This window comes from Rana temporaria, chromosome 3 (genome assembly GCF_905171775.1).
Source record: "Rana temporaria chromosome 3, aRanTem1.1, whole genome shotgun sequence".
Taxonomy (NCBI): Eukaryota; Metazoa; Chordata; class Amphibia; order Anura; family Ranidae; genus Rana; species Rana temporaria.
In genome coordinates this window covers 345816809-345841546 of record NC_053491.1, presented here as the reverse complement: position 1 = coordinate 345841546, position 24738 = coordinate 345816809, and the positions used below count along the sequence as shown (strand labels likewise).

At 41.4% G+C, this 24738-nt stretch overlaps 1 protein-coding gene across 1 annotated transcript in view; it reads right to left on the bottom strand.

Annotated features, from left to right (window-relative positions):
• Positions 1–24738, bottom strand: part of FAT2 (FAT atypical cadherin 2) — a 180860-nt gene that overhangs the window by 80307 nt on the left and 75815 nt on the right. Inside the window, exons 2-3 of the mRNA XM_040345126.1 lie at positions 19561–22833; positions 18157–18471 (exon numbers count right to left, since the gene is read on the bottom strand). Of these exons, the coding sequence (XP_040201060.1) occupies positions 18157–18471; positions 19561–22819 (3574 nt within the window). The 5' untranslated portion in view covers positions 22820–22833. The remainder of the gene's footprint in view (positions 1–18156; positions 18472–19560; positions 22834–24738) is intronic.

Below are 24738 nucleotides of genomic sequence, written 5' to 3'. Positions count from 1 at the left end.
GCAAGAGTTGGGGGGCCTGAGAATGAAAGAGAGCGGTTGTTGCTGTTGCCATTGCTGGAGTCCATCCTGCTAGCCTGCTAAGTGTGTAGAAAACAGAGTGCCTATCAATGCACATCTGTCATTAGGGGGGTGCAGGGACCTGCAGTCCGCCCTGAAGATGCCAAGCCTGCATACTACCATCATGGACTAAGCCAGATATGGGCTCTTTCCTGAGCAGGTATGCTGGGGCAGCCACAAGGCTGAGTTAGTGATAAGTTTAGGGAAAGACTGTTGCCTTTGTTTGACTGTCATGCCAGGTTATTTAAGTAAAGCTTTTGAAACTTTGCCTTGGCCTGGTCTGAAGTTACTCAGGGGTGTGATGCAAATAAACGTCACACATAGCCTACAGTTCGGGTCATTTATACACATTGGGGTATGAAGACAGTGGTATAATAATTAATACAGCGTGAAAATAGTTGTTACCACTATTTTAGGTAACAAAGCGTTATAGGGGTGTAGCGCCCTGCTCCCAATGACTGGGGCACTATTCTAAATTTAAAGGGTGTCTGAGCCAATAGTGGGCTCAGGCTTTGTTTAATTTCATTAAATTAGCCTCTGTTCTGGCTGTGGTTGTGTTTGATAGGATTTCCCACTGTTGCCTGTAGGTGGCGTTACCACCTCAGGCCAATGTTGGAACACAAGCAAACCATAGTGTATTGGGTGACCCTTCTCAGCAGCAGTCCAGTGGGAGTGGTGCCCCGCTGTGCAGGAAGGGGTACTTAAGGGGCAGATGACGTTTTTTGGGGTCCTTTGCCTCGTGGCCCTCCTGACGCGAGGTATGTGTGTGTGATTCCAGCCCTGGAACCACGTTGGTCCGAGGCTGCATCTCTATTCAGTAGGCCCAGCTATGCTGGCTGGGGCCTATGATTCTAAATGGGATCCCAAGCTGTCCATCCAAGTGAGGGAAGCGCTTAATGAAGGAAACCGGGGGAGGACCTGCCCTGGAGGAGACCAAGCAAAGCAAGCTAATGTCTTGTGATAGGCCTGGTGACTTCGTTATAAAGGGATCCACAGCTCTACTTGTCTTACAGTTCGCCGGATCAGCTTAAAGGCTCTTTACTGTAAGGCTGGAAGTTCAGGACTTAAATCCTAGAGGATTCCTGGCTATCCATGATCATTCTCAGATGGTTTGTGGCAGAGACTGTTCTCATACTGGTTCGCTTATCATCACGGCTGCTAGGCCATGTGAGAGGGGTCTATCCGGGTGAGCAATACCCACTCAAGAGGGAGTGGTGACTGACTGACTGATTGGAATTTTAGATATTTTTGTGCATTCTGTACCGCATACCTGAACCTTCCCCTTCTCTCTTTACTCTCCACTTTCTTCACAAGTTTTATGCAGCAAAAATAAAACTTAACAGTTGAAGGTTTTACATCTTAAAGCATGGCAGGTCCCCTTTATATAGAGATCTGGGGTCAATAAGACCCCACATCTCCTCTCTACAGTAGAAAGCATTAGCTAAAAAAAAAACATTGATCGAGTGCTTAAAAAAAGGCATTATTGTCATGATGTCGCTCTGGTCCTTCTGGGCCATAGAGATGAACGGAGTCCATCTTTCCTCTGCTCATCTCTGTGGCCAGCCACCACCAGCACTAGATCAGTTCTCGGACTTCCCGATCAGCTAGGTAAGCCTGAGAATCATCAGAAAGGGCCACCCCTCTCACTGCTTCTAAAAGTGATCCAGCATCTAATCAGCCACTCGGATTACTTTTATTGGAAAGACCGGTGCCTGAGGGAAATTTCAATACCTAGCTGCAGCCATAACCCTCTTATTGAACGTCAAATTAATAATGTAAATTCCCAGTTAGGCCGTCGTCAAGTGGAAATTTATATTTAGAGAGTTTACTAGAGTTTAGTCATCCGTTCAAGAAAAGACACCCCATGTGTAAGGCAATGACCTTATCCAAAGTGCCTAGCATGGCCCAGAAGAACCCACCCCAGGAAATTCCTCTTAAGTGACCCTTGCTTGGTGCCCAATGAGGAGGGAAACCTGGAGAACATGACTACCACCCCAAGACTCCTAATATTCCATATGTACGGTATATTTAGGGGTTATCCAAGATATTTGGGTTGATATATATTTAGGTGACACCATAGTGGGTGCATAGAAGCTTCTGTGATATACCAAAAGAGGTAAGGTAGAACCCTAGTAATAGGTTCACTGGGTTTCATATTTGAATAAAACACCAAACCAGATGCCAGAGGACATAGGACATGAAAAACAATAAATATTAGATTTGAGCCCCACATTCCAAACTGACCATAAAGCAATTCGGTTTACACTTTTAAAAAGCCCTGTCTAAGGCCACGTACACACGATCGATTCAACCGATGAGAACGGTCTGATGGACCGTTTTCATCGGTCCAAACCGATCGTGTGTGGGTGCCATCGGTTATTTATCCATCGGTTAAAAAAAAGCCAACTTGTTTTAAATTTAACCGATGGATTCCTAACCGATAGAAAAAAAATGATCGTTAGTAGGCACAACCATTGGTTAAAAATCTATGCATGCTCAGAATCAAGTCGACGCATGCTCGGAAGCATTGAACTTCATTTTTCTCAGCTCGTCGTTGTGTTTTACGTCACCGCGTTATGAAACGATCAGTTTTTTAACCAATGGTGTGTAGGGCAAGACTGACCATCAGTCAGCTTCATCGGTTAACCGATGAAAACGGTCCATCAGACCGTTCTCATCGGATGGACCGATCGTGTGTACGCGGCATAAGAGCAGTACCTTTATTAGCCTGAAAGTGATACTCTATGTGCCTCTCTAAAAATCATTTAGGTTGAATACTAAGGTTAAATTCTAAGGCCGTTCCTCCCTTGCTTGTACATGTAGTGCTCTTCATGGTTTTATGTGAATAAATGCATTTGATTCTCATGGTGTGCAGTAATTCGGATTTGCAGCCATAATTTAGAAAAAATATCTATCTGCCTATAACAAAATATTAGTGTCACAAGGATGACAAAATTATGCTAGTAATAAATGTGGCTAATTGCAACCATTGCCTTGTAATGATCAGTAATCCATCAGCAATTTCCACTTTCATTCTATTCATTTGTAAAATACAAACACTTCTGTACAAGGTGGAACTGGCATTTTCTATCCTCCATTGTTTTTCTGTCCCACATTCCAGCTTATGCCTTAAATTTTGCTGAGACGGGTCCTCACTATGTGCTTGTATAGAGAGAGTCAGCAGTTAAAATGTGTGTTTCAGAAGCAAATGCCTGAAGGAATTTTGTGAGATGGGGAGGGTAAGGACAGGCTGGGACTTGTTTATTAAATGTAAAAGTTATGCAGTGCACCAAGCAATCAGGTCTGTGTATTTTGTGCCAATCGTACAGAGAAATAAGACATTGTTGTGTCTGTGCTTTTTAGACCCAAACGCACATTTTTGCCAGACTTAATAAGTCACTAAGTTCATTATAACAGAATTCCAACCAAAACTTTTCTTTAGGTTTGGTTCATGCCCAACTGTCTTGGACCCTATGGGATTGTCCTACAAATTTTCCAAAATCCAATGGTCCTCACAATTGTTCCACTGTATCCCGCTACTATTTCCATGGCCTCTGCTGTTTTTACCTGTTGCAGGTATTTGATTTACCTGCCGCCCTGGTTCTAGCCAATCCAACAGGGGAAACATGGGGAAACATCTGCTTGATATGACTGTGCCTTATAATACCATGTGTCAGGTGGAGCTAAGAAACAAGAAGGTGGAGGCAGTGCTAAACTTCCAAATGGCTTTGGGTAGACTGATTGCAGGAATTGTAATCATTTTGCACAGGAGCTGCAGAGCGTTCAAGAGGGGCTCTGGTGGTAATATATACATGTCGAGACATTGTGGGGTTGATTTACTAAGGGCAACTGCAAGTGCAGTTGCTTCGGAGCTTAGTAACTGAGGTAAAGCTTCACTTTGCAAAGAATACCCAATCACATGCAAGAAAGGTTTTCACATGGCAGTCAGCAGAACTTCTGCTCATTCACTAAGCTTGTAGAGTTCACCTGCACTTTGCAAAATGCACATCTATTTACCTTTAGTAAATCAACACTAATGTTGAGCGAAATACGCCATATTCGATTTCGCGATATATCACGAATATATAGCCGAATATTCCAGAAATATTCGCTAAAATCGAATATTCGTGATATTTTATCCAAATGAAATTTTTGCGAAATTTCGCTATTGCGAATGCGAAAATAATTGCGAAATTTCGACAAGTGCGGTAGGAGAACTCTGATTGGCTCATGCTGAAATCCAATATTCGTGATATATTATCGAAATTTCGCAAATGCGAATGCGAAATTGATTGCGGAATTTCGACAACTGTGGTAGGAGAACTCTGATTGGCTCCGATGCAAAAGAAGGGCGGAGAAAGTATTCGCTAATATTCTGAAATCGAATATTCGTGACATTTTATCCAAAAAACAATATTGCGAAATTGCGCTAATGCGGATGCGAAAATTATAGCGAAATTTTAACAACTGTGGTAGGAGAACTCTGATGCAAAAGAAGGGCGAAGAAAATAATCGCGCAATATTCCTATTGCCGAATATTCGCATTGCGAATATTCGGCAATATAAAATGATCGCTTCAGCTACTCGGCCCAGAGTCTCTAATCATACCAGCAATGCTTTTAGACGTCGATGGAGATCACTAGGATGTGATCTGTTTTAAAAATAAAATTGAAAAAATGCGAATATTGGCCGCGAAATTCGATATATTCGCGAATACTCGAATATGCTATATTCGAGCCGAATATTCGCAATACGAATATTCGTGAGCAACACTAATCAACACCTGTATGGGGTTGTGGGGCATTGGCTTTATATAACTGTGTGGGTGCTGTGTTTATGGGGAAGAGCACTGATGGACACTATGTAATTGGGAGGGTACTCTAACTGAGGCAATGTTTATTAATGTTGCAAACGAAAACCAGTTTAACTCTACTGTATACAGTTTAAGCAATTTTTTTTAGGAAATACTGTGCTAAATGATTTTGCCCTCAATGGGCAAACTGACAGTGTCTCTTTAAGTGAACTAGCCAATGTATGCCCGTTTGAACATGCCAATGTTGGGGGAGTGAAAGTGGCTCAGGGATCCTTACTTAGCTATTTCTCCATAAAATATTTTCGTAGAGGCATGCAAAGCTTTCAGGTGTTTAACAAGAAGTGTTCTATATTTTCAGATGTCTTTGATCCATTCGTACTCAGGTTTACCTTCAGAAGAAAATGTCCTGCTCTGTGTTAAACAAGTCAAAAGTCTACAATGGTCTGTGCAGCTGCAGCTGTTCAGAGCACTAAGGAATGCAAAATCATTATAGCCTTTTCAACAGCACCACATTAATACAACAATTTCAATGTAGTGAGTTTCTGTATAGATTTAAAATTGGTTTAACAAATTATGGAGGATAAAGGGAAGAGTATTAAAGCTGAACTCTGGGCAAAAAGCAAAATACTGTAAATTATATAAGATATATACAGTATATATATATATATATATATATATATATATATATATATTATACTCTACAGCAGGGGTCTCCAAACTTTCTAAAACAAAGGGCCAATTTATTATCTTTTAGACTTTAGGGGGTCGGATGGTGGCCAGTGGGAGTGGAAATATTCCTGGCATCAATGGGAGTGAACATCCTCACATTTGGTATTAGGGCAAGGAATAGTGCTTCATCATTGGCATTATAGGGTGAAATAGTTCCCCCTATATCGGTGTCAGTTGCAGAAATGATGCCCCACCGTTGGTGTCAGCTGGCAGAATTGTGTCTCATATCAGTTAGAGTAAAAGTGCCCCAAAGGCCAGAGAAAGACAAGCAAGGGGCCACATCCGGCCCCCGGGCACCAGTTTGGAGACCACTGCTCTAAAGGGAGCTTAAAGCAGAGCTCCACCCTAAAGTAGAACTCCCGCTGATCGGAACCCTCCCCCCTTCGGTGTCACATTTGACACCTTTCAGGGGGGAGGGGGTTGCAGATACCTGTCTGACAGGTATTTGCACCCACTTCCGGCCACACAGTCTCGGGCAGACTGCGGGCATGACGTCACCCCCCCCCCCCCCCGTTGTGTTCTGGGAACACTCAGCTCCCAGTACACAGCGGGAGCCAATTGACAGGCGTAGCGTGACTCGCGCATGCGCCTAAGGGAACCGGGCAGTGAAGCCAGAGCGCGAGGATGGCGGGGGGGGGGGGGGGGGCAGCATACATAACTGCAAGGTAGTCTTTCAAATCAAAGCTAGCTACATATGCATAGATTTGCCTAGTACATCCTTCGGGCTCAGAGACAAAAATGCAATAGCTGCTGACTATTAAATTCATACCATACCCATCGCTGTGTGGATGCCCAAACAGTGATTGCTTCTGATTAGATGCATTTACCATCCCAGCCTTGTATAGCCAGTTAAAATGAGGATTGCTAACAATACATTTTTATTTCTGTTTACTTGATTATCTATTCTGATGAAGCAATTTCTGAGTAATGTTTGCTGTGAGTGTGATGTATAATCATATAGAGTGCATAGCCAACAGCAGGGGCGGACTGACCATTCGGGCACTCGGGCCTTGCCGAGGGCCCCATGCCACTAGAGGGCCCCATCAGGGTTGCCAGCCTCAGTAAAACCAGGGACAGTATGTAAAAATCTGTGTTTTTTTTAAAATCCCAAGATTATAGCTGCCTGACAGTACATTTTCAGTGTGTATTCTGTGTGTATGTATACTGTGTGTATACTGTGTGTGTATATTGTGTGTCTGTGTGTGTATACTGTGTATGTATACTGTATGTGTGTGTGTATACTGTGTGTGTATATTGTGTGTCTGTGTGTGTATACTGTGTATGTATACTGTATGTGTATACTGTGTGGCCCCATAATCTGCTATTGCCTGGGGGTCCCATAATCTGCTATTGCCCGGGGGTCTCATAATCTCCTATTGCCCGGGGGCCCCATAATCTCCTATTGCCCGGGGGCCCCATGAGTTGTCACTCTGCCCCTGGCCAACAAACAACATTCTTCCATTGAATAGGTGGCATTTTGTTACATTTAGAATTATAGTTACGGTACATATGGTAGAACCGGGTGACAATGCTTCAACATGTAAATATGCTCAAAGTCTAAAGAAAAACTCGAAATATTGTTTTCTGTGCAGTAATACAATTTTTTCCTAAATGGTTTGTCAAAGGCATAAGTCTTCAATACATCGCTAAAAATGCTGAAGTCTGATACAAAATTCAATATTCCAGTGCTGCAGTACTGTAATTGTCAAGTATGTACATGCTCAGTGCCAACTGAGAGAGGAGTCATGTTTTATTATAAAAGGGCAATCAATAGAGTGGTTTATTTGGAAACTATATAAAGCCTACCAACTGTAACGTTTGAACAAAAAGGACAATCATTATTTTGTTGAGATGTGTTTTGCAGTAAAAACTTAAGCAAGGAATTGTACTTCACAAAAAATAATAGAAAAAAGATTACATCTAGGCTCCATGCACACTAGCACTAAACTCTAGAAAAAACGCTGGCTAAAAAATGCTGATAGTAGTGTTTTTGTGGCAGCTTGTAGCAGCAATTTAGTAGCTTTTAGAAGATTGTAGGCGCATTTAGTAGCTTTAGCATTTTATTCGCATTTTTGTAGTACATGAAGAAAAAAATTGCTCAAAAAAGTATTTTATTAGTGCTTAGAAGTTTAGGAGCGTTTAACCTCCCTGGCGGTATGATTCTGTCTGGAATTACGTACCGAAAGCGGTACAATTATTTTGCAAGGAAATTTGGCGTTTTATACTGTAGGCCTGTAATTTTTAGAAATAACTCACTTAAATCTGACCAAGCAAGAGTCTTGTAGGCATCCCGGGTATGATTTTTTTTTTAAAACAAAATTATAAATTATAATATAATAAATAATTATAAATAATTATAACAAATAATAATATAATTATAATAAAAATTATTCAATAATGTAATCAACTCAAAATCACTGAAATTTGCTCAGTTGCAGAATTGTCGCTGTCATTATTTTTTTTTTTTTTATGACGAATTTCCCCACAAATCGCTATCGCACAATTCTGCAAGTGATTATAATTTATTATCGCTGTTTTCTAGCTGATCTAAAACCATTTTTGACATAAAGGGACACTTTTGGACAATCTACAGTTTTTAGGCAGAAATGACATTTTTTATTTTTATAAAAGTACATGTAGGGCACTGGGCAGACCACTAGGGACAAGGGGGGTGTGTATTTTTTACATACAGTACTGTAATCTATAAGATTACAGTATACTGTATGTAAAGTGTTTGTTTACTTTTTTGAATTTGGCGCCGTTCTCCGCTCCCGTGCATCATAACGTCGCAGGGAACGGAGATCGGCGGCACACAGGGACTGTGAATCGAGCGAGGAGGTCCCGCTCGCTCACACAGCGGGGTGGCATCGCTGGATCCAGGGACAAGGTAAGTAATTTGCCTGTGGATCCAGCGAAAGGTAAGCCGCGCCGCTGCACGTCCACCCCGAGCGTGACTCGGGGATACCGATTTTAGCATTGAAAACCAACCCCGAGTCACGCTCGGGTTTACCGCCAGGGAGGTTAAGAACATTCAGTGTTTTTTGGTGGAAAAACTCTTCAAAAATTCTAGATGCTGGAGCTCAAAAAACGCTAATAGCCTAATGTAGTGTGCATGGACACACACTGTAGGATAACACTTAAAGTGGATGTAAACCCACTCTCATCCTTTCTAAACTACTGCCATAGTGCTGATCTATAGGGATATATACATACCTCCTGCATGTATCCTTATCTGTCAAATGTCTCCCCTCTGTCTGTTATAAGAACTGAAACACTACAGATTCTGTGGGTGGATCTGTTGTCTGGCGCTCGATGGTTGGATTTGTGATGTCAGTAGACTCCCCGCCCACCTCTACGCTCCCCTTACACTGAATTCTGATATGATCACTAACATCCAGTCAAAATCCAGAAAAGTAACCACATGACTTCAGAAAAGCAGTGGGGGTGGGAATTAAAAAATAATGCCTGTCTCAATAACCTGTCATTCACAGCAAGGGGGAAGAACAGACAAAAGTTTCCTCCTGTTTGTCCGTTTTTTTTTATCTCACTGAAAAAAGAAAAGAGGATTGCTTAGAGCTGGATTAACTCTTTGTGGCAAGACTGGGCACAGATGATAAGAAATCTTATACAAATATTTTGGCAGGTAAAACAACTCCCGTAAACGCATTTATTCTGTGTACTTAAATGTATGCCTAGAATCTAAAATTGAAGGACACCTATCATTAAAACCTCCACTTTGCATTAAACAATGGGGGGGGGGGGGGGGAATAACAGAATGTTTTTATCACGTTATCATTTAAGTGGAGACTTCACACTGAGGCATTTTTTTTTTGCTGTATTTAGGCGGTAATTTTAGCGCTAAAAATGCCTGAAATGTGTGAAAGGGGCCTTACTGCAAAATGTCTGTTTACCAAGTTTAGTGGCTCAAGATGAAATTTGCACATACACACATGAACTAATAGTCCTGAAGTGTATGTAAGAATGCTGAGGAATCACAAGTAGAGAGTGCTGAAACCTGCCAGAGCAAGTAATATGGAAGATAATACAGCCTCCATTCACTAGAGTTAGCAAGCATTTAAAGCTAAACCCCAGGAATTCCATACTACTAGTTAAGTCAAATGTATCGTTCTCATTTACAATTTATATTTTTGCAGAGATCTGGGAGCATAACTCTCACTATACTTCTGTCGCATGTAGCTGTTATGCCTGCTCCTCCCCTCTTCCTGCCCAGTCACAGAGCATGTTGTGTTATGTGAATTCATTCACAAAATACAAAGGCTACTGTCATAGGTGTGCGCAGACTATTACATTAGGGTGTGCACCCAAAGCTCAAACATACACTATCGATCACTCACGGTGTTCATTCACAAAGGTAAGGGTCCGGTAAATTACACATTTACTGTCCCTTCCCCCACTCATCCTAATACCTCCCCTCAGCAACAGCTGGCAGGAGAGGAGGGAAGTCGGCAGCGCTGTGGGTGGCTGGGGGGAAGCCAGCGCAGTAGAGGGAATATGTGCTGCACAGGGTGATTATATATCACCCTGTACACATGCCTATGGCTCCTGTGAATGGACAGCAGAGCTGCTGTGTGTGAGAATGTAGCATCTCTCCTGTCAGAGCTCTAGGAGCTTAGCGATAGCTTTTTTCACAGAGCTCTGGAAAACTGTCAGATATGAATTAAAGGGGTTGTAAAGGTAAAAAATGTTTTCCCTAAAAAGCTTCCTTTACCTTAGTGCAGTCCTCCTTCACTTACCTCATCCTTCGATTTTGCTTTTAAATGTCCTTATTTCTTCTGAGAAATCCTCACTTCCTGTTCTTCTATCTGTAACTACACACCGTAATGCAAGGCTTTCTCCCTGGTGTAGAGAAAGCCTCTTGGGGGGGGGGGGCGAGCAGGAGTGTCAGGACACTCTCTACTTTGCAGATAGAGAAAGGAGCTGTGTGTTAGTGGGCGTCCTGACACTCCTGCTCACCCCCTCAATAGGCTTTCTCCACACCAGGGAGAAAGCCTTGCATTACTGTGTGTAGTTACAGACAGAAGAACAGGAAGTGAGGATTTCTCAGAAGAAATAAGGACATTTAAAATCAAAATCGAAGGGTGAGGTAAGTGAAGGAGGACTGCACTAAGGTAAAGGAAGCTATTTAGGGGGGGGGGGGGAAATTACCTTTACAATCCCTTTAAAAAGATAAGTCCACAAGGTGGCATATACTTTTAACACTTGCAATGCAGTGCAGTTCAAATGTTTTTTTTTCTATTCCTAAGTTGAGCTTAAATCGTCATCACATCCGCCTGACAGAAGACAGAGCAGCCCGAGCGGCCAAATGGAGCACAGCTGCGGCAGCCGCTCGGGCTGCTCTGTCTTCTGTCAGGCGGATGGTATGACGTCAGCTCAGGCTGCATTTATGGGACTGGTAAGGTTGCATTTCTTTGGCACTGGTAAGGCTGCATTTATGGGACTGGTAAGACTGCATTTCTTTGGCACAGGTCAGGCTGCATTCATGGGACTGGTAAGGCTGCAATTCTTTGGCACAGGTCAGGCTGCATTTATGGGACTGGTAAGGCTGCATTTGGCACTGGTAAATATTTTAGTACACCATTTGGTTCAGAATATTTTTTTTCTTGTTTTCCTCCTCTAAAACCTCGGTGCATCTTATGGAGCAAAAAAAAAAAATGGTAATTTTTTACCTATGTTTTCCCTAAGTTTAAGTTGGCTTGTGATTCCTCACTGTCACAAGTAGCTGTCACTGGTATCACTGGTCAATGTGGTCATAGTATGGCATTTCACAGACAAAACTAAGTTATGAATTCTATTATTTCCTTCAGCCAATCCAGAGGGAGCTAAAGAAGGCTAGGGGACTCACCCCTAAAGGGTAATCACCAGAGGACTAATATTGCATCTGTCATTCCACAATCATGTGAGTGGGTCAACATACCGAAGTTGTGTAAGGTCTAAAATAAAACATGATGTGTTTATTGGACTCAAAATATTTAACAAAAACAAAAATACATAAATGACCAACCTCCACTTGACACCGCAATAACAACGTTGTTATTTGTAATAAAAAATTAGCACATACAGGGACCATGGGCACATACTCAAAAGAGCGGTTAAGTAACTCTATCTATTAATATTGATGTGATTTCAATCATACGATTTGCTCTACTGAGCATTATCAATCCCTAAATATAGGGACAATAAGCAGGACTGCATTACCTATCGACAGAGGAATACCTGCTCAAAAGAGTATTAACACTGGGATGGGTAGACTAGATAGTAATGGGATTGTAACAGTAAAGTGACTAATGCATTACAGACCAGTCCCCCATGAGAGGATTAAGTGTGAGGGCTCATTCTTCTAGGGAGATACTGCTGGATGGTGCTCTGCAGTTAGGCCCAATAGCCTGGTTTGGGGCCTAAGGTGTGCTAAAGTGGTGCTGAAGTTGTCCTGCCTGGTCTGGAGGAAGCTGTGCCAAGGAGAAGACCCAGGGGAGGCCCCTTGCTGGAGAGAGCCAAGAAGAAGGCTGGCCTATCAGAAGGGTCTGGTGACTCACTTAGAGGACATACTGAGACTTGGGAACAAGCTTACAGTATTGCTGGGTCAGTTTAAAGGTTCTGACATTGTGAAGCTGGATGTTGATCTGAATCTGAAGAGTCTGTAAGTGATCTGCTATTGTGTCCTGGACCCCTAACCCACTCCTCCTTAACAGTTCTGCTATAAAACTTTAAAAAGACAAAGGTGACTGGTACCCAATATCCTTTCTTGGTTCCCCCATTTTAGCCATGGACTCAGCCCTGGGATCATAGGTGGGTGCAGCCTATTGCATTAGGGTGTGCACCCCAAAGCTCAAACACACACTACCAATCACTCACGATCTTCATTTAGAAAGGGAAAGGGGTCAGTAAATTACATACATACATTTACATACATACCGGCCCCTTCCCTCACTCATTCTAAAACATCCCCACAGCAACAGCCGGCGGGAGAGGAGGGAAGCCAGAAGGGCTGTAGGGAGAAGGGGAGGAGCTAGGGCAGTAGAGGGTATTTGTGCTGCACAGGGTGATTAGGGTGTGCCTGGGCACACCTGGCACACCCTGTGCCTGGGGTGAAATGCTAACCAGCCCCTGCCTCAGAAAGTGCTATCCTGCCTTGGGGTGTCAGAAAGGTGCTACACATATTAAAATCAATTGACCTCAAAATTAGCACCCAGACAAAAAAGTGTAGACAAACATTTTGCCTGTAAACAAGGAATATTTTTCCATATGCTGATAAAGGAATTCTTATGCCTCGTACACACAGCCGGACTTTCCAAGAAAAAAAGTCAGACAGGCTTTTTTTCTCGGAAAGTTCGGTCGTGTGTAGCCTCCATCTGACTTTCTTTGTCAGAAGTCCGACGGACCTTAGATAGAGAACCTGTTCTCTATCTTTCCATCGGTCTTCCGACGGACACACGGCAGACCTTTGCATGGTCAAAAGTCCGACCGTGTGTACAAGGCATGAGCGTCTTCTCAAATCCATTGGTGAGAATTCCTCATTATACACATACAAGCTTTTTATTTTATGCAAGCTATAAACACAGCACTGACTGTAAAACCAGCACCTGTTCTCACAAGCCTTCCATTCAGTTTCCTAGAATGAAAAGAGCTGTATCTTGGGAAAGTCAAGGCCACAAATGCATTTTTAAAGACTGCTTTTGTTCAGTCATAATGCGCTCATGAAAAAAAAATAGGCTGCAAGTGATCAAACTGTAATTTAGGGTGAAAGTGTTAGAATGTTAGACAAACATTTTAAGCAGTGTCACTCTGCTAATCTTGTTTCCCCGTACACATAGGATCAGAGTGGGGATCAGTGTGCAGGTTGGGGAGTGGTTATGTGGAGGAGTGAGATTAGAGAGGGAGATGTTCAGGGTTTAAGACTCATGAAGAATCTATTTTTATCAAAATCTATTCTGCTATATAGAAAGGAGGTAAGATGAACCGGTTTTTCAAGCTTATGAAAGGGTCAGCCAACTAAAAAATTATATTTCTTGATTTGGTAGGTGCTGAAGAATTAACCACCTAGCATTTACGGTAGTTCTATCTGTGAGCCCTGGTTCACACTGGGTACGATTTGGAACGATTTGAGATGCGATTTGACATGTCAAATCGCATCTCAAATCGGCGGCAATTGTCGGCAATGGCACTGTCCTAATCAGTGCGACGCCGCATCTGCGATTTCAAAAAGTAGTTCCTGTACTACTTTTTGCGATTTCGGGCCGCGATTTACATTAAATTGCGGCCGAAATCGCTGCAAAATCGCGGCAAAATCGCAGCCGCGAAATCGCGGTAAAATCGCGCATTTTACCGCGATTTTGAATTCGCAGCAGTGTGAACCTAGGCTAAAGGACTCTTTTTAGTTACTGTATTCCTTTACATTTTATTGCCTTTTTTGATTATTATGGGCACCATGAGGGATTTTCATGGTATGCTGATCCCTTAAAAGTTTCCTTCACTGGAACTAAGGTGCCAATCCAAACCCCCAAAAAAACAACCCCAAACCATAATACCCCCTCCACCAAATAATTTGAACCATTAGCCATTAATGTCTAAACCGCAGGCAACAAGAGTGAGTACACAAAATGTCCAAATTGGGCCCAAGGTGTCAATATTTTGTGTGACCACCATTACTTTCCAGCACTGCCTTAACCTTCTTGGGCATGGAGAGCTTCACAGAGCTTCACAGGTTGCCACTGGAGTCCTCTTCCACTCCTTAATGACGACATCACAGAGCTGGTGGATGTTAGAGACCTTGCACTCCTCCACCTTCCATTTGAGGATGCCACACAGATGCTCAATAGGATTTAGGTCTGGAGACATGCTTGAATCCATCACCTTTACCCTTAACTTCTTTAGCAAGACAGATGTGTTTGAGGTCGTTTTTATGTTGGAATACAGTCTCCGAAGGGAGGAGATCATGCTCTGCTTCAGTATGTCACAGTACATGTTGGCATTCATGATTCCCTAAATAAAATTTAGCTCCCCAGAGCCGGCAGCACTCATGCAGCCCCAGACCATGACACCCCCACCACCATGCTTGGCTATAGGCAAGACACACTTGTCTTTGTACTCCTTACCTGGTTACATACGCTTGACACCATCTGAACCAAAAAAGTTTATCTTGGTCTCATCAGACAACATGACATGGTTCTAGTAATCCATGTCCTTAGTCTGCTGGGCGGTGCGGGTCTTGTTCTGGGTGGGCGTCATATGACGTCCGCGCCTTTCCGGCCCACCAGGGGGCACGAGCACACTGCCTGCAGCACACACTCGCCCACCGCATTACTGGGGACCCGATGCACATACCTGGTGGCTGCGATGTCTGCCGGGCTCCCAGGAATGCCCAGTAACAGAGCAAGACCGTGGATCTGTGTGTGTAAACACACAGATCCACATCCTGTCAGGTGAGAGGAGACCGATGATGTGTTCCTTGTACAGAGGAACACTGATTGGTCTCCTCCCCTTGTGAGTCCCCTCCCCCTACAGTTAGAATCACTCCCTAGGACACACTTAACCCCTTCCCCGCCCCCTACTGGTTAACCCCTCCACTGCCAGTCACATTTATACAGTAATCAGTGCATTTTTATAGCACGGATCGCTGTATAAATGTGAATGGTCCCAAAAATGTGTCAAAAGTGTCCGATATGTCTGCCAAAATATCATGATAAAAATCGCAGATCGCCACCATTACTAGTAAAACAAATAATAATAATAAAAATGCTATAAATCTATCCCCTATTTTGTAGACGCTATAACTTTTGTGCAAAGCAATCAATATGCGCTTACTGTGATTTTTTTTAACCAAAAATATGTAGAAGAATACACATCAGCCTAGACTGAGGGGAAAAAAAATTACCGTAGTTAAAAAAAAAATTGGGGATATTTATTATAACAAAAAGTTAAAAATATTGTGTTTTTTTCAAACTTGTCAGTATTCTTTTGTTTATAGCCCAAAAAATTAAAACCACGGAGGTGATCAAATACCACCAAAAGAAATCTCTATTTGTGGGGAAAAAATTTCAAAATTTGCATTTGGGTACAGCGTCTCATGACTGCGCAATTGTCATTCGAAATGTCACAGCGCTGAAAGCTGAAAAATGGCTTGAGCAGGAAGGGAGTGAAAGTGCCCTGTATTGAGGTGGTTAATGGCTGTTGAGTTATTTTGAGGGAACAGCACATTCAGCCCTAGTTCACACTGGGCTGCGGGAGTGAAGCCGTGCAAGTTCAGCTGAACTCGCACGATTTCACTCCCGCCGGCAGTCCCGATTTCGGCCGCGATTTAAGAGACATCTGTGCAGGTTTCTGCATAGATGTCTATGTAAATCGCGGCCCGAAATCGCAAAAAGTAGTACAGGAACTACTTTTTGAAATCGGTGCAGCGCCGCAGATGCGGCGTCGCACCGATTAGGACAGTGTCATTGCCGACAATTGGCGGCAAATGCCGCCGATTTGAGATGCGATTTCACATGTGAAATCGCATCTCAAATCGAAGGAAATCGTACCCAGTGTGAACCTGGGCTCACACTGTTATACAAGCTGCACCCTCACTAATTTCTTCAGTGTTGTCACATGAAAAGGTATAATAAAATGTTTACAAAAATGTGAGGGGTGTACTCACTTTTGTGAGATACTTTATCTATATAGATATAGATATATATCTATATATATATATATATATATATATATATATCTATATGTATATACATATATATATATATATATATATATATATATATATATATATATATATATATATATAATAAGAAAACTTAGACCTTAAAGGATCACTAAAGGAATTTTTTTTTTAGCTAAATAGCTTCCTTTACCTTACTGCAGTACTGGTTTCATGTCCTCATTGTTCGTTTTTGCTTTGAAGTAGCTGTAATTCTACTGTGATCTCCACACTTCCTGCTTGTCTGGCTCCTTATGAAAAAACTCATGGGAGCTTCTCACTGTGGTCTAAGCTGTGTGTCGAAAACTCCTCAGAACCAATCAGATTCATTTTAAAAACAAAACACTGCCCTGGATTTGTTTGTTTTTGTTCTGTGGGTCTCTTTACTTCACATAAACATGAAACCAGTTTAAAACCGAAAGTGAAACTAGAGGCACATTATATGATAGAATTTAATCTATTTTTAATCATTTTTAAAAGGAATCAGTTAACTTTTATGTCTCTATACCCTGTAAACTGTAATTTCAGCAAAAAAAAAATGTTCCTTTAGTGACCCTTTAAGCTACACTATCTCCACCATTTTGGAAGAAGACACCCTTCTATATTTTATAAATATTGTAATCACTCCATTGTCACATCCATAATATTTGAATATAGGAGGAAAAGCAAAAACCTTAAAGATTCGGACTTTAGAGGCAATATAGACCACATGAATTATATAAAAATATAAACTTTATTTGTACAATGCAATAAAAAGGATTTGCAAAAAGCAAAAACATGGAGCTTAAAAAAAACATATATTTACATGTGAATTGTTACACCATATCAGATAAGTGAGCTCCTGTGCGTCGGCGCACAGGGGCTCACTCATATGATATGGTGTAACAATTCACTTTCATAGTGTGTTGTTCTTGTCTACATTTTACACACATGTAAATATATGTTTTTTAAGCTCCATGCTTTTGCTTTTTGCAAATCCTTGTTTTCACTTTGGAGTGTCTCACTGTGTACAATTTTCTTAAGCAAATATTTTTGGGGCGAATCTGTTGAAAATGCTCTTACATGGAGATCCATTACCGGAACTACATGTTCCAAGGCTTTCTGCCATGCAATTAGCAGGAACATTGTTAGCCTTCGGTTGTCCTTGGGCTGTCTATCAGGTCTGCAGTAAACATGAACAAACCTGAAAAGCTGCCAAATGCAAAATTAAGGAGTGTGCACATCAGGCTGACAACACTGCTGCTAATTTAAGTTTTTGGAAGGATCTCCAGGCAAGAAATTTTGCAACAGATCCACAAAAAATATCTGTTTATAAAAACTATATGCAAGAGACATGGTACCAAACATACTAGAAAATATATTTTGGGTTTACATGCAGTCTACTACTAGATGTAAAATCTACTGTGGAATAACACCTAATGGCGTGTACACACAATCTTTTTTACCAATGAAAAAAGTATGATGGACTTTTTTCATCGGAAAAAACGTTTGTGTGTGGGCCCCATCTGACTTTTTTTTCCATCGGTGTAAAAAAATAGAACATGTTTTAAATTGAAACATGAAAAAAATACGATAGGAAATTCCGATCGTCTGCGTGGAACTCCATTGGAGAAAAATCCACGCATGCTCAGAATCAAGTCGACGCATGCTCGTATTGAGTATTGAACTCCATTTTTTTCGTCTCGACGTAGTGTTTTACGTTACTGAGTTTTGAATGGTCGGAATTTAGTCTGATAGTGTGTAGGCAAGACTGATGAAAGTCAGCTTCATCGGAATTCCGAAGGAAATCCGATCGCGTGTACACGGCATAAGAGCAAAAATCAGTGTTGGACATTTTTTTTTATCTTACCTGTGCTTGGGTTCAACATGAACAGTCCTTGACTGTTACCACTTAAGAACTGGAAAGACAGCTTGCCAGCAGAAATGGAGTCGGCATCCGTTGCATCCAGATGAAGTACTGAAACATTTGGTGGAGAGTTTTCAAGCACTGAAGCATAGAACACCACTTCAGACAACTGAGGGATGTTATCATTGACATCTGTAACTTCAATGTAGACTTCAGCAATGGAGGACAATGGAACAGAGCCTAAATCTGTAGCACAGATTGTCAACCAGTAACGTGGGACAGATTCACGATCTAGAGGAGCCTCTGTCCGAATTGATCCTGAGAAAAGAAAAATGATTGCCAAGAATAATTAACGATGATTAATCACAACCTGATTGTACATTTTGTACTGTACAGCACTGTATATGTTCCACAGGTAGAAGAAAAAGACAATCACAATAATTAAATAAAGGATTTGTAAGGTATTAAAGGAGCTTTTCAATATTTTAAAATAGAGGGTGGAACTCATTTTGTCATCCCTATTTAAAGACATCTCTAGATAATAGAAAATATTATGCAAGAACCTACTGACATGATCCTAAAAGAGTATTTTACTAAGACAATAAAAGTTTTAAAAGTTAAAGTGTCTCTAAAGCCAGCATTTTTTCACTAAGAGTAGCAAAGGGTTGGAACCCCTGTCAGGTTTTAGTGCTACCTCTGTCCATACTAGAAAGATTCACTCCCTTTTTTGTCCTGATGACCATTGTCTTCAGCATTGCAAGTGAAAGATAACCCAGCATTTAGAGTTCCAAAAGAGACACTTGATCAGGCTCCAACTGCCAAAGAGAAGATTTTCCTACTTTATTTAGCACCAACAGTGCTTTATAATCTAAAGGGAGACAGAACAGTTACAATACAATAAAATACAAGCAGGTTAAGAGGGCCCTGCTCGTAAGAGCTCATAATCTAATTGGGTGAAAATGGATCTCCTCTCTTTTCTGGTTGTGTCTTGGAATAGGAAGTGAAGGCAAATCCTCCCAATAAATATAACACATACAGAAAAAAAAAGGGGTTTCAATTATTTCCTACTCTATAAAAAGGCTGGCAAAAAGTTTTTGGCTTTCAATATACATTGGTTTAAAGGATACCTTAAGTCCGTATACAGTATATACTGTATGTACAGGTTGTCTACATTTGGATTTTCTTGATCTTTGGAAGTACCTGTATTAAATATTACTCATCATTTCCTAGAAGTTGTGTAGAAGGTTTTTAGTTTACAACTACCACAACTTTACCCAGCCTCAAGTCTGGTGCCTATGCAATCCCTGAAATTCCTGAAGTTTGGTACTAAGATTACTGTATAGGGAACAGTATCAGACTAACCTGTTGTTAAGAACTGATTTGTAGCAAACAAACAATGTAACCCACCTGTCTCTTCATGTATGCTGAAAATTGAGAGGTCTGTTCCATCCTTAAAAGAATAGCGTATTTCACCATCCTTTCCTTTGTCCTGGTCCTGAGCCGTTATAGAGAGCACTAGAGTTCCAGTTGGTGCATTTTCTGGTACTGCTCCATGAAAAACAAAAGATTTAAATAAAGGTGGATAGAGGTTTTCATTGACATCAAGAACTACCACCTCCACGTGGCACACAGAAGAATGTGGGAATGGACTGCCAGTATCCGATGCTCTTACGGTCAGATTGTAGAATGACTTGGTCTCAAAGTCAATTTCTTTCTCAAGTATTAAAGCCCCTGTTAATTTCTCAATACGGAATGTTCCCCTTTCATCATTAATTAAAGAATAGAACACTTCTCCATTTGGGCCTGTGTCAGAATCCTGGGCATCCACAAAATATACAACAGTTCCTACAGGAATGTCCTCCGCAATTTTTACATTAGCTGTTATTGGTCGGCAGTATGGTGCATTGTCATTGATATCTCCCAGGGTGATGGCAACATCGGTGAAGGAGAAAAGTTGCCTGCCTTTTTTGGGCTGATCTCTGGCCTCTATTTTAAGTTTATATTTTGACAGCATCTCTCTGTCCAACATGCTCTTAACTGTTAAGTCACCTGTGACACTATCAATTGTAAATGCATCTGTTGGAGTTAGGAGTGAATACCTTACCCTGCCATTGTCTTCCTTGTCAATGTCATCTGCTTTCACTTTGAGGACAACACTACCTATCTTAGCATCCTCTCGTAGTAACATACAGTATCCTGAAGGTGGGAACTTTGGTTCATTGTCATTTACATCCAAAATATTAACTGCTAAGATTTTCCAAGAGGACTTCTGAGGTATTCCAAGGTCATACACAGTTATATTAAGGATATAGGAACTTACGGTTTCATGGTCTAAAGGTGAAAAGACAGTCAACTCCCCAGTTCCCATATTGATTTTAAAGCAGCCATCATCACTTCCTGAAGATATTGCATAGACTAGCTTGCCATTGAAACCAGTATCCAGGTCAATGGCGAGCAATTGGGAAATGGAAGAGTTCACAGCAATGTCCTCAGCCACATCAATTGATATGGGAAAGTTGTCATCAAATTGAGGTGCATGAATATTTATTGGATGGGTGTTAAAAGATGTTTCTTCCTCATAGTGTTGAATCTCAGATTGTAACTTGAAGGAATTGATCATGTTTTCTGTTATTTTGTTTAGTACCCCTGTCTCCTCACAATATACTGATTTGGGTGAACCTTTGTTTAATAGAGTAATGTTGACAACAGTGGGCTCAGCTTTATTTTCTCCATCACTAGCAGTAACAATCAAGGTGTAGATGGAAGGTGAAGAAGATGCCATACCATAGAAATCACCTCTAACTGTAATATCTCCTGAAATAGGGTCTAACCTGAATTTGTGTAACTCATTACCAGAAAGAATCTCATACTGTATAGTCTGAAGCTCATCAATATCCACTGCTGAGAGTTCAGCCACTTTCTCACCAATAGTTATGTCACTTGGAATGCTTATATTGCAGTTGATTTTTTCAAAAATAGGGATGTTATCATTCAAATTGTTGAGTGTAAGAGCTACGTATGTTTCAGATTGTCTTCGAAAAGGGGCACCCAGATCTGTTGCCCAAACTTTTAGATTATATAATCTCTGATTTAGTTCATAGTCAAGAACTCTTCTGTTAGTAATTACACCTGTAAAATGGTCAATGATAAAAGGAGAGTTTTCCTGACCAACTAATTTATAGGTAACATTACCGTTATCTCCCTGGTCAGCATCCGTGGCATGTACTTGCAAAATGGTTGTTCCAACAGGGATATTCTCATTGAAGGCTCCTTCATATTTAGACAGAGGGAACAGGGGGGAGTGATTATTGCAATCAATGAGGTCAACAATAACAGTAGTAGAGACCTGACCATCAAGTGCTGTTACTTCAAGATGGTACTGTGACTGATCTTTCACATCCATATATTTCTTGGTCATAATCAAGCCAGTTTTAGTGTTAAGTCTGAATTTGTCAGAATACGTTTTTAAGTAATATCCCCCTGAGGGAACTGAGGGAATCATTTTGACAATGCCAACGTGACTACCGGGAGGGGAACATTCACTAATTTGTACTTTATAAACATCGTGTTCAAATCTTGCCATAGCATACCTCCATGGAGGAATGTAAATACTTTTAAGAGTGGAATAAATTGGAGGATTGTTCTTGTCTTTAGCCTGAAGACTTAGATTGAAACCCTGGGAGTGTTCCATCCAGTTAATCTGTGCAGTAGACACCACTGTGAATTCATTTTTGCCCAAGTAAGATCTTAAAACCTTAAAATAACCATTTGGATCACCATTTACAATCTCCACAGAGTCAATGCTGCACAACGGGTCTTCCAAGTCCATAACTACAGTGGCATAAAGAAGTCTTTCTGATGAATCTGCCATGGCTGTTGTTACTGAGGAGATAAAAGGAGGCTTTTTTGGAGTCGGTTTCACTAAGATTTCCAAAGAAGCCATGTTTCCAAATCCATTACCCTCCAAAATTTTTCTCATGCGGTCGACTGCTAAAATTTCAAGATTGTGCACAGATTTCTGGGTTGCGTTAAGGTGACCGATCAACATTACAACGCCACTTGTTGGATGGATGCAGAACAATGAGGATTTGGTGTTGAAGGTATAGTAGAACATAGCATTCTGGCCCTGGTCAGCATCTGTAGCACTGATTTTGCCTAGGACTGATTTAAGAGGGGCATCTTCGCTTACAGTAAATTTATAGGATGTGGTTGAAAAGAGAGGTCTTAAATCATTTATGTCCAAAACTTGGATGACAACTTTAGTCTGTGCTTCAAAATCTATGGATTTCTCAGAAGCATGGATGAGTAGTTGGAAATTATCTTTTACCTCTCTATTTAAAAGAGCTGTATTTCCACTTCGTATTCGAATTCTTAAAAAGCAGAAATCGCCAACGACCAGCTCCTCAGTTTTAAAGAGACCAGTAGGGTCACCAGACACAATTCGATACTTTAACGTCCATTGAGGGTCTTTCAGGTAAACACCCATCTTTTCCTGGCTCACTATATAGGTTTTAGGAGCAGAATTTTCATGAACTGTTGCATAATATATGCTCTGGGTAAATCTGAAAGACAGAGAGTCCTCATTGTCTTGAATTTGTTGACAAGATGTGTAGTGTAGCAGCAGTATGGCAATGCCCAAGACTTTCTGAATGGTGAAGCCGATCATTGTTTGATGTCTCCCTAGAATAAAAGAAAAAAGTTGATGTTACAATCTTAGGTACCTCTATGAAATCAGCAGCAAAACATATACTGAACATTAACGAAAGTGATGGTTTGTAGACACTGTTCATTGTCACTAATCAACCCCCATTCCATACAAAGATAGCATTCCCCTGCTTGCCTGCCTGCCTGCCCTACCACATCCTTCGTACAACCCCCAACCTTCTGGGACCCACACTCGGACACTCACCATGCTCCCAGCCTGTTAAGTAAACAGTCATCGTCCAGCGGACGGGGGAGGGTCGGGCCGAGCCAGCTCTGGGGCTGAGGATGAAGTCACAGTCTGAGGAGGAGGCAAATTCATGCGTCCGGCGTCCTGCATGTAGGTTAGGGACCGGGCAAATAAATTAGGGGGGCGGCGCTCCTGCACTCCTTATTATTATTATGCAGGATTTATATAGCGCCGACAGTTTGCACAGCGCTTTACAACATTAGGGCAGACAGTACAATTACTGTACAATACAATTAGATACAGGAGGAATCGGAGGGCCCTGCTCGTTAGAGCTTACAGTCTAGGAGATGGACGGGCCACCACTAGTAGGGCATATCATGTACACAAATACCTCAAACATGAAAATAAACTTTTGGGAATTTAACTGACTTATAAATGACCATAAACATGGTTCCATCAAAAAGAGCTGCACGTTGGGGAAAGAGACAAACATTCTTGTATGACATCTAGACCATAATCAGGTTTAGTTTTGCTATTGATCTGGTTCCCGACCGGCTCACGCAGATTTACTGGGGCAGAATGACTATTCTGGGCAAAATCCCGTACATATACAACTTTTTTCCAGGAGAGCCACCAGAGGGTCGGTGTGCGCCACCAGAGATGCACACGCGTCTGCTGCACAGAAGGGAACCCGATACGTGTGGGCGTCGGGTGCAATTGCCACTGGCCACGAGTGATCACGTGCACGAGCGGCAGCACAGGGGTTTGTAAACACACAAATCCCTGTGCTGTCTGAGGAGAGAAGACAGGTTGTGTGTTTCTACAAAGTAGAAACTATGATTTGTCATCTCTCCTAGTTAGTCCCATCCCCCCTACAGTTAGAACACACAATAGGGAACACAGCTAACCCCTTGATTGCCCCCTAGTGTTAACCCCTTCCCTGTCAATGACATTTACATAGTAATCAGTGCATATTTATAGCACTGATCGCTCTGTAAATGTCAATAGTCCCAAAAATTTGTCAAAAGTGTCCGACCTGTCCGCCGCAACGCTGCAATACAGCAAGAAATCGCAGATCGCCGCCATTACTAGTAGAAAAAAAATTAGATTAAAAACGCCATATAAATTCCATAAATCTTTCCCAAAGTTTGCAGATGCTATAACTTTTGCGCAAACTGTCTTTCAGACAGTTCGTTCATTTTTTGAACAGTTAATGGGCACAAACTTGATAATCGTTGGGACGTTTTGTGCAGAAAAAAACAAGGACACGTTTGGAAATTTTCTGCCGAACGAGCGATAAATCGAAAGGTTGATATGTTTCCCGTCCGAACTTTCAGCACTAGGTATATGTAAAAAAAACGAACCAATTTTTTTTTTATTTATGTCCACTGAACGATTTATCGGTCATTACATGATGGCAATATCGTTTGTGCTCACAACCGAACGTTCGTTTTTCAAAAGTGAGTTTGAACGATTTTTCGTAGAGTGTATGGCCAGCATAAGGTGTTGATTTATTAAAACTGGAGAGTGCAAAATTTGGTGCAGCTGTGCATGTTACCCAATCAACTTCTAACTTTAACTTATTCAAATAAGATTTGACAAAAAAAAAAAAAAACTGAAGCTAATTGGTTTCAATGCAAAACTGCACCAGATTTTGCACTCTTCAGTTTTAGTAAAATGCTAAGTGACACCCA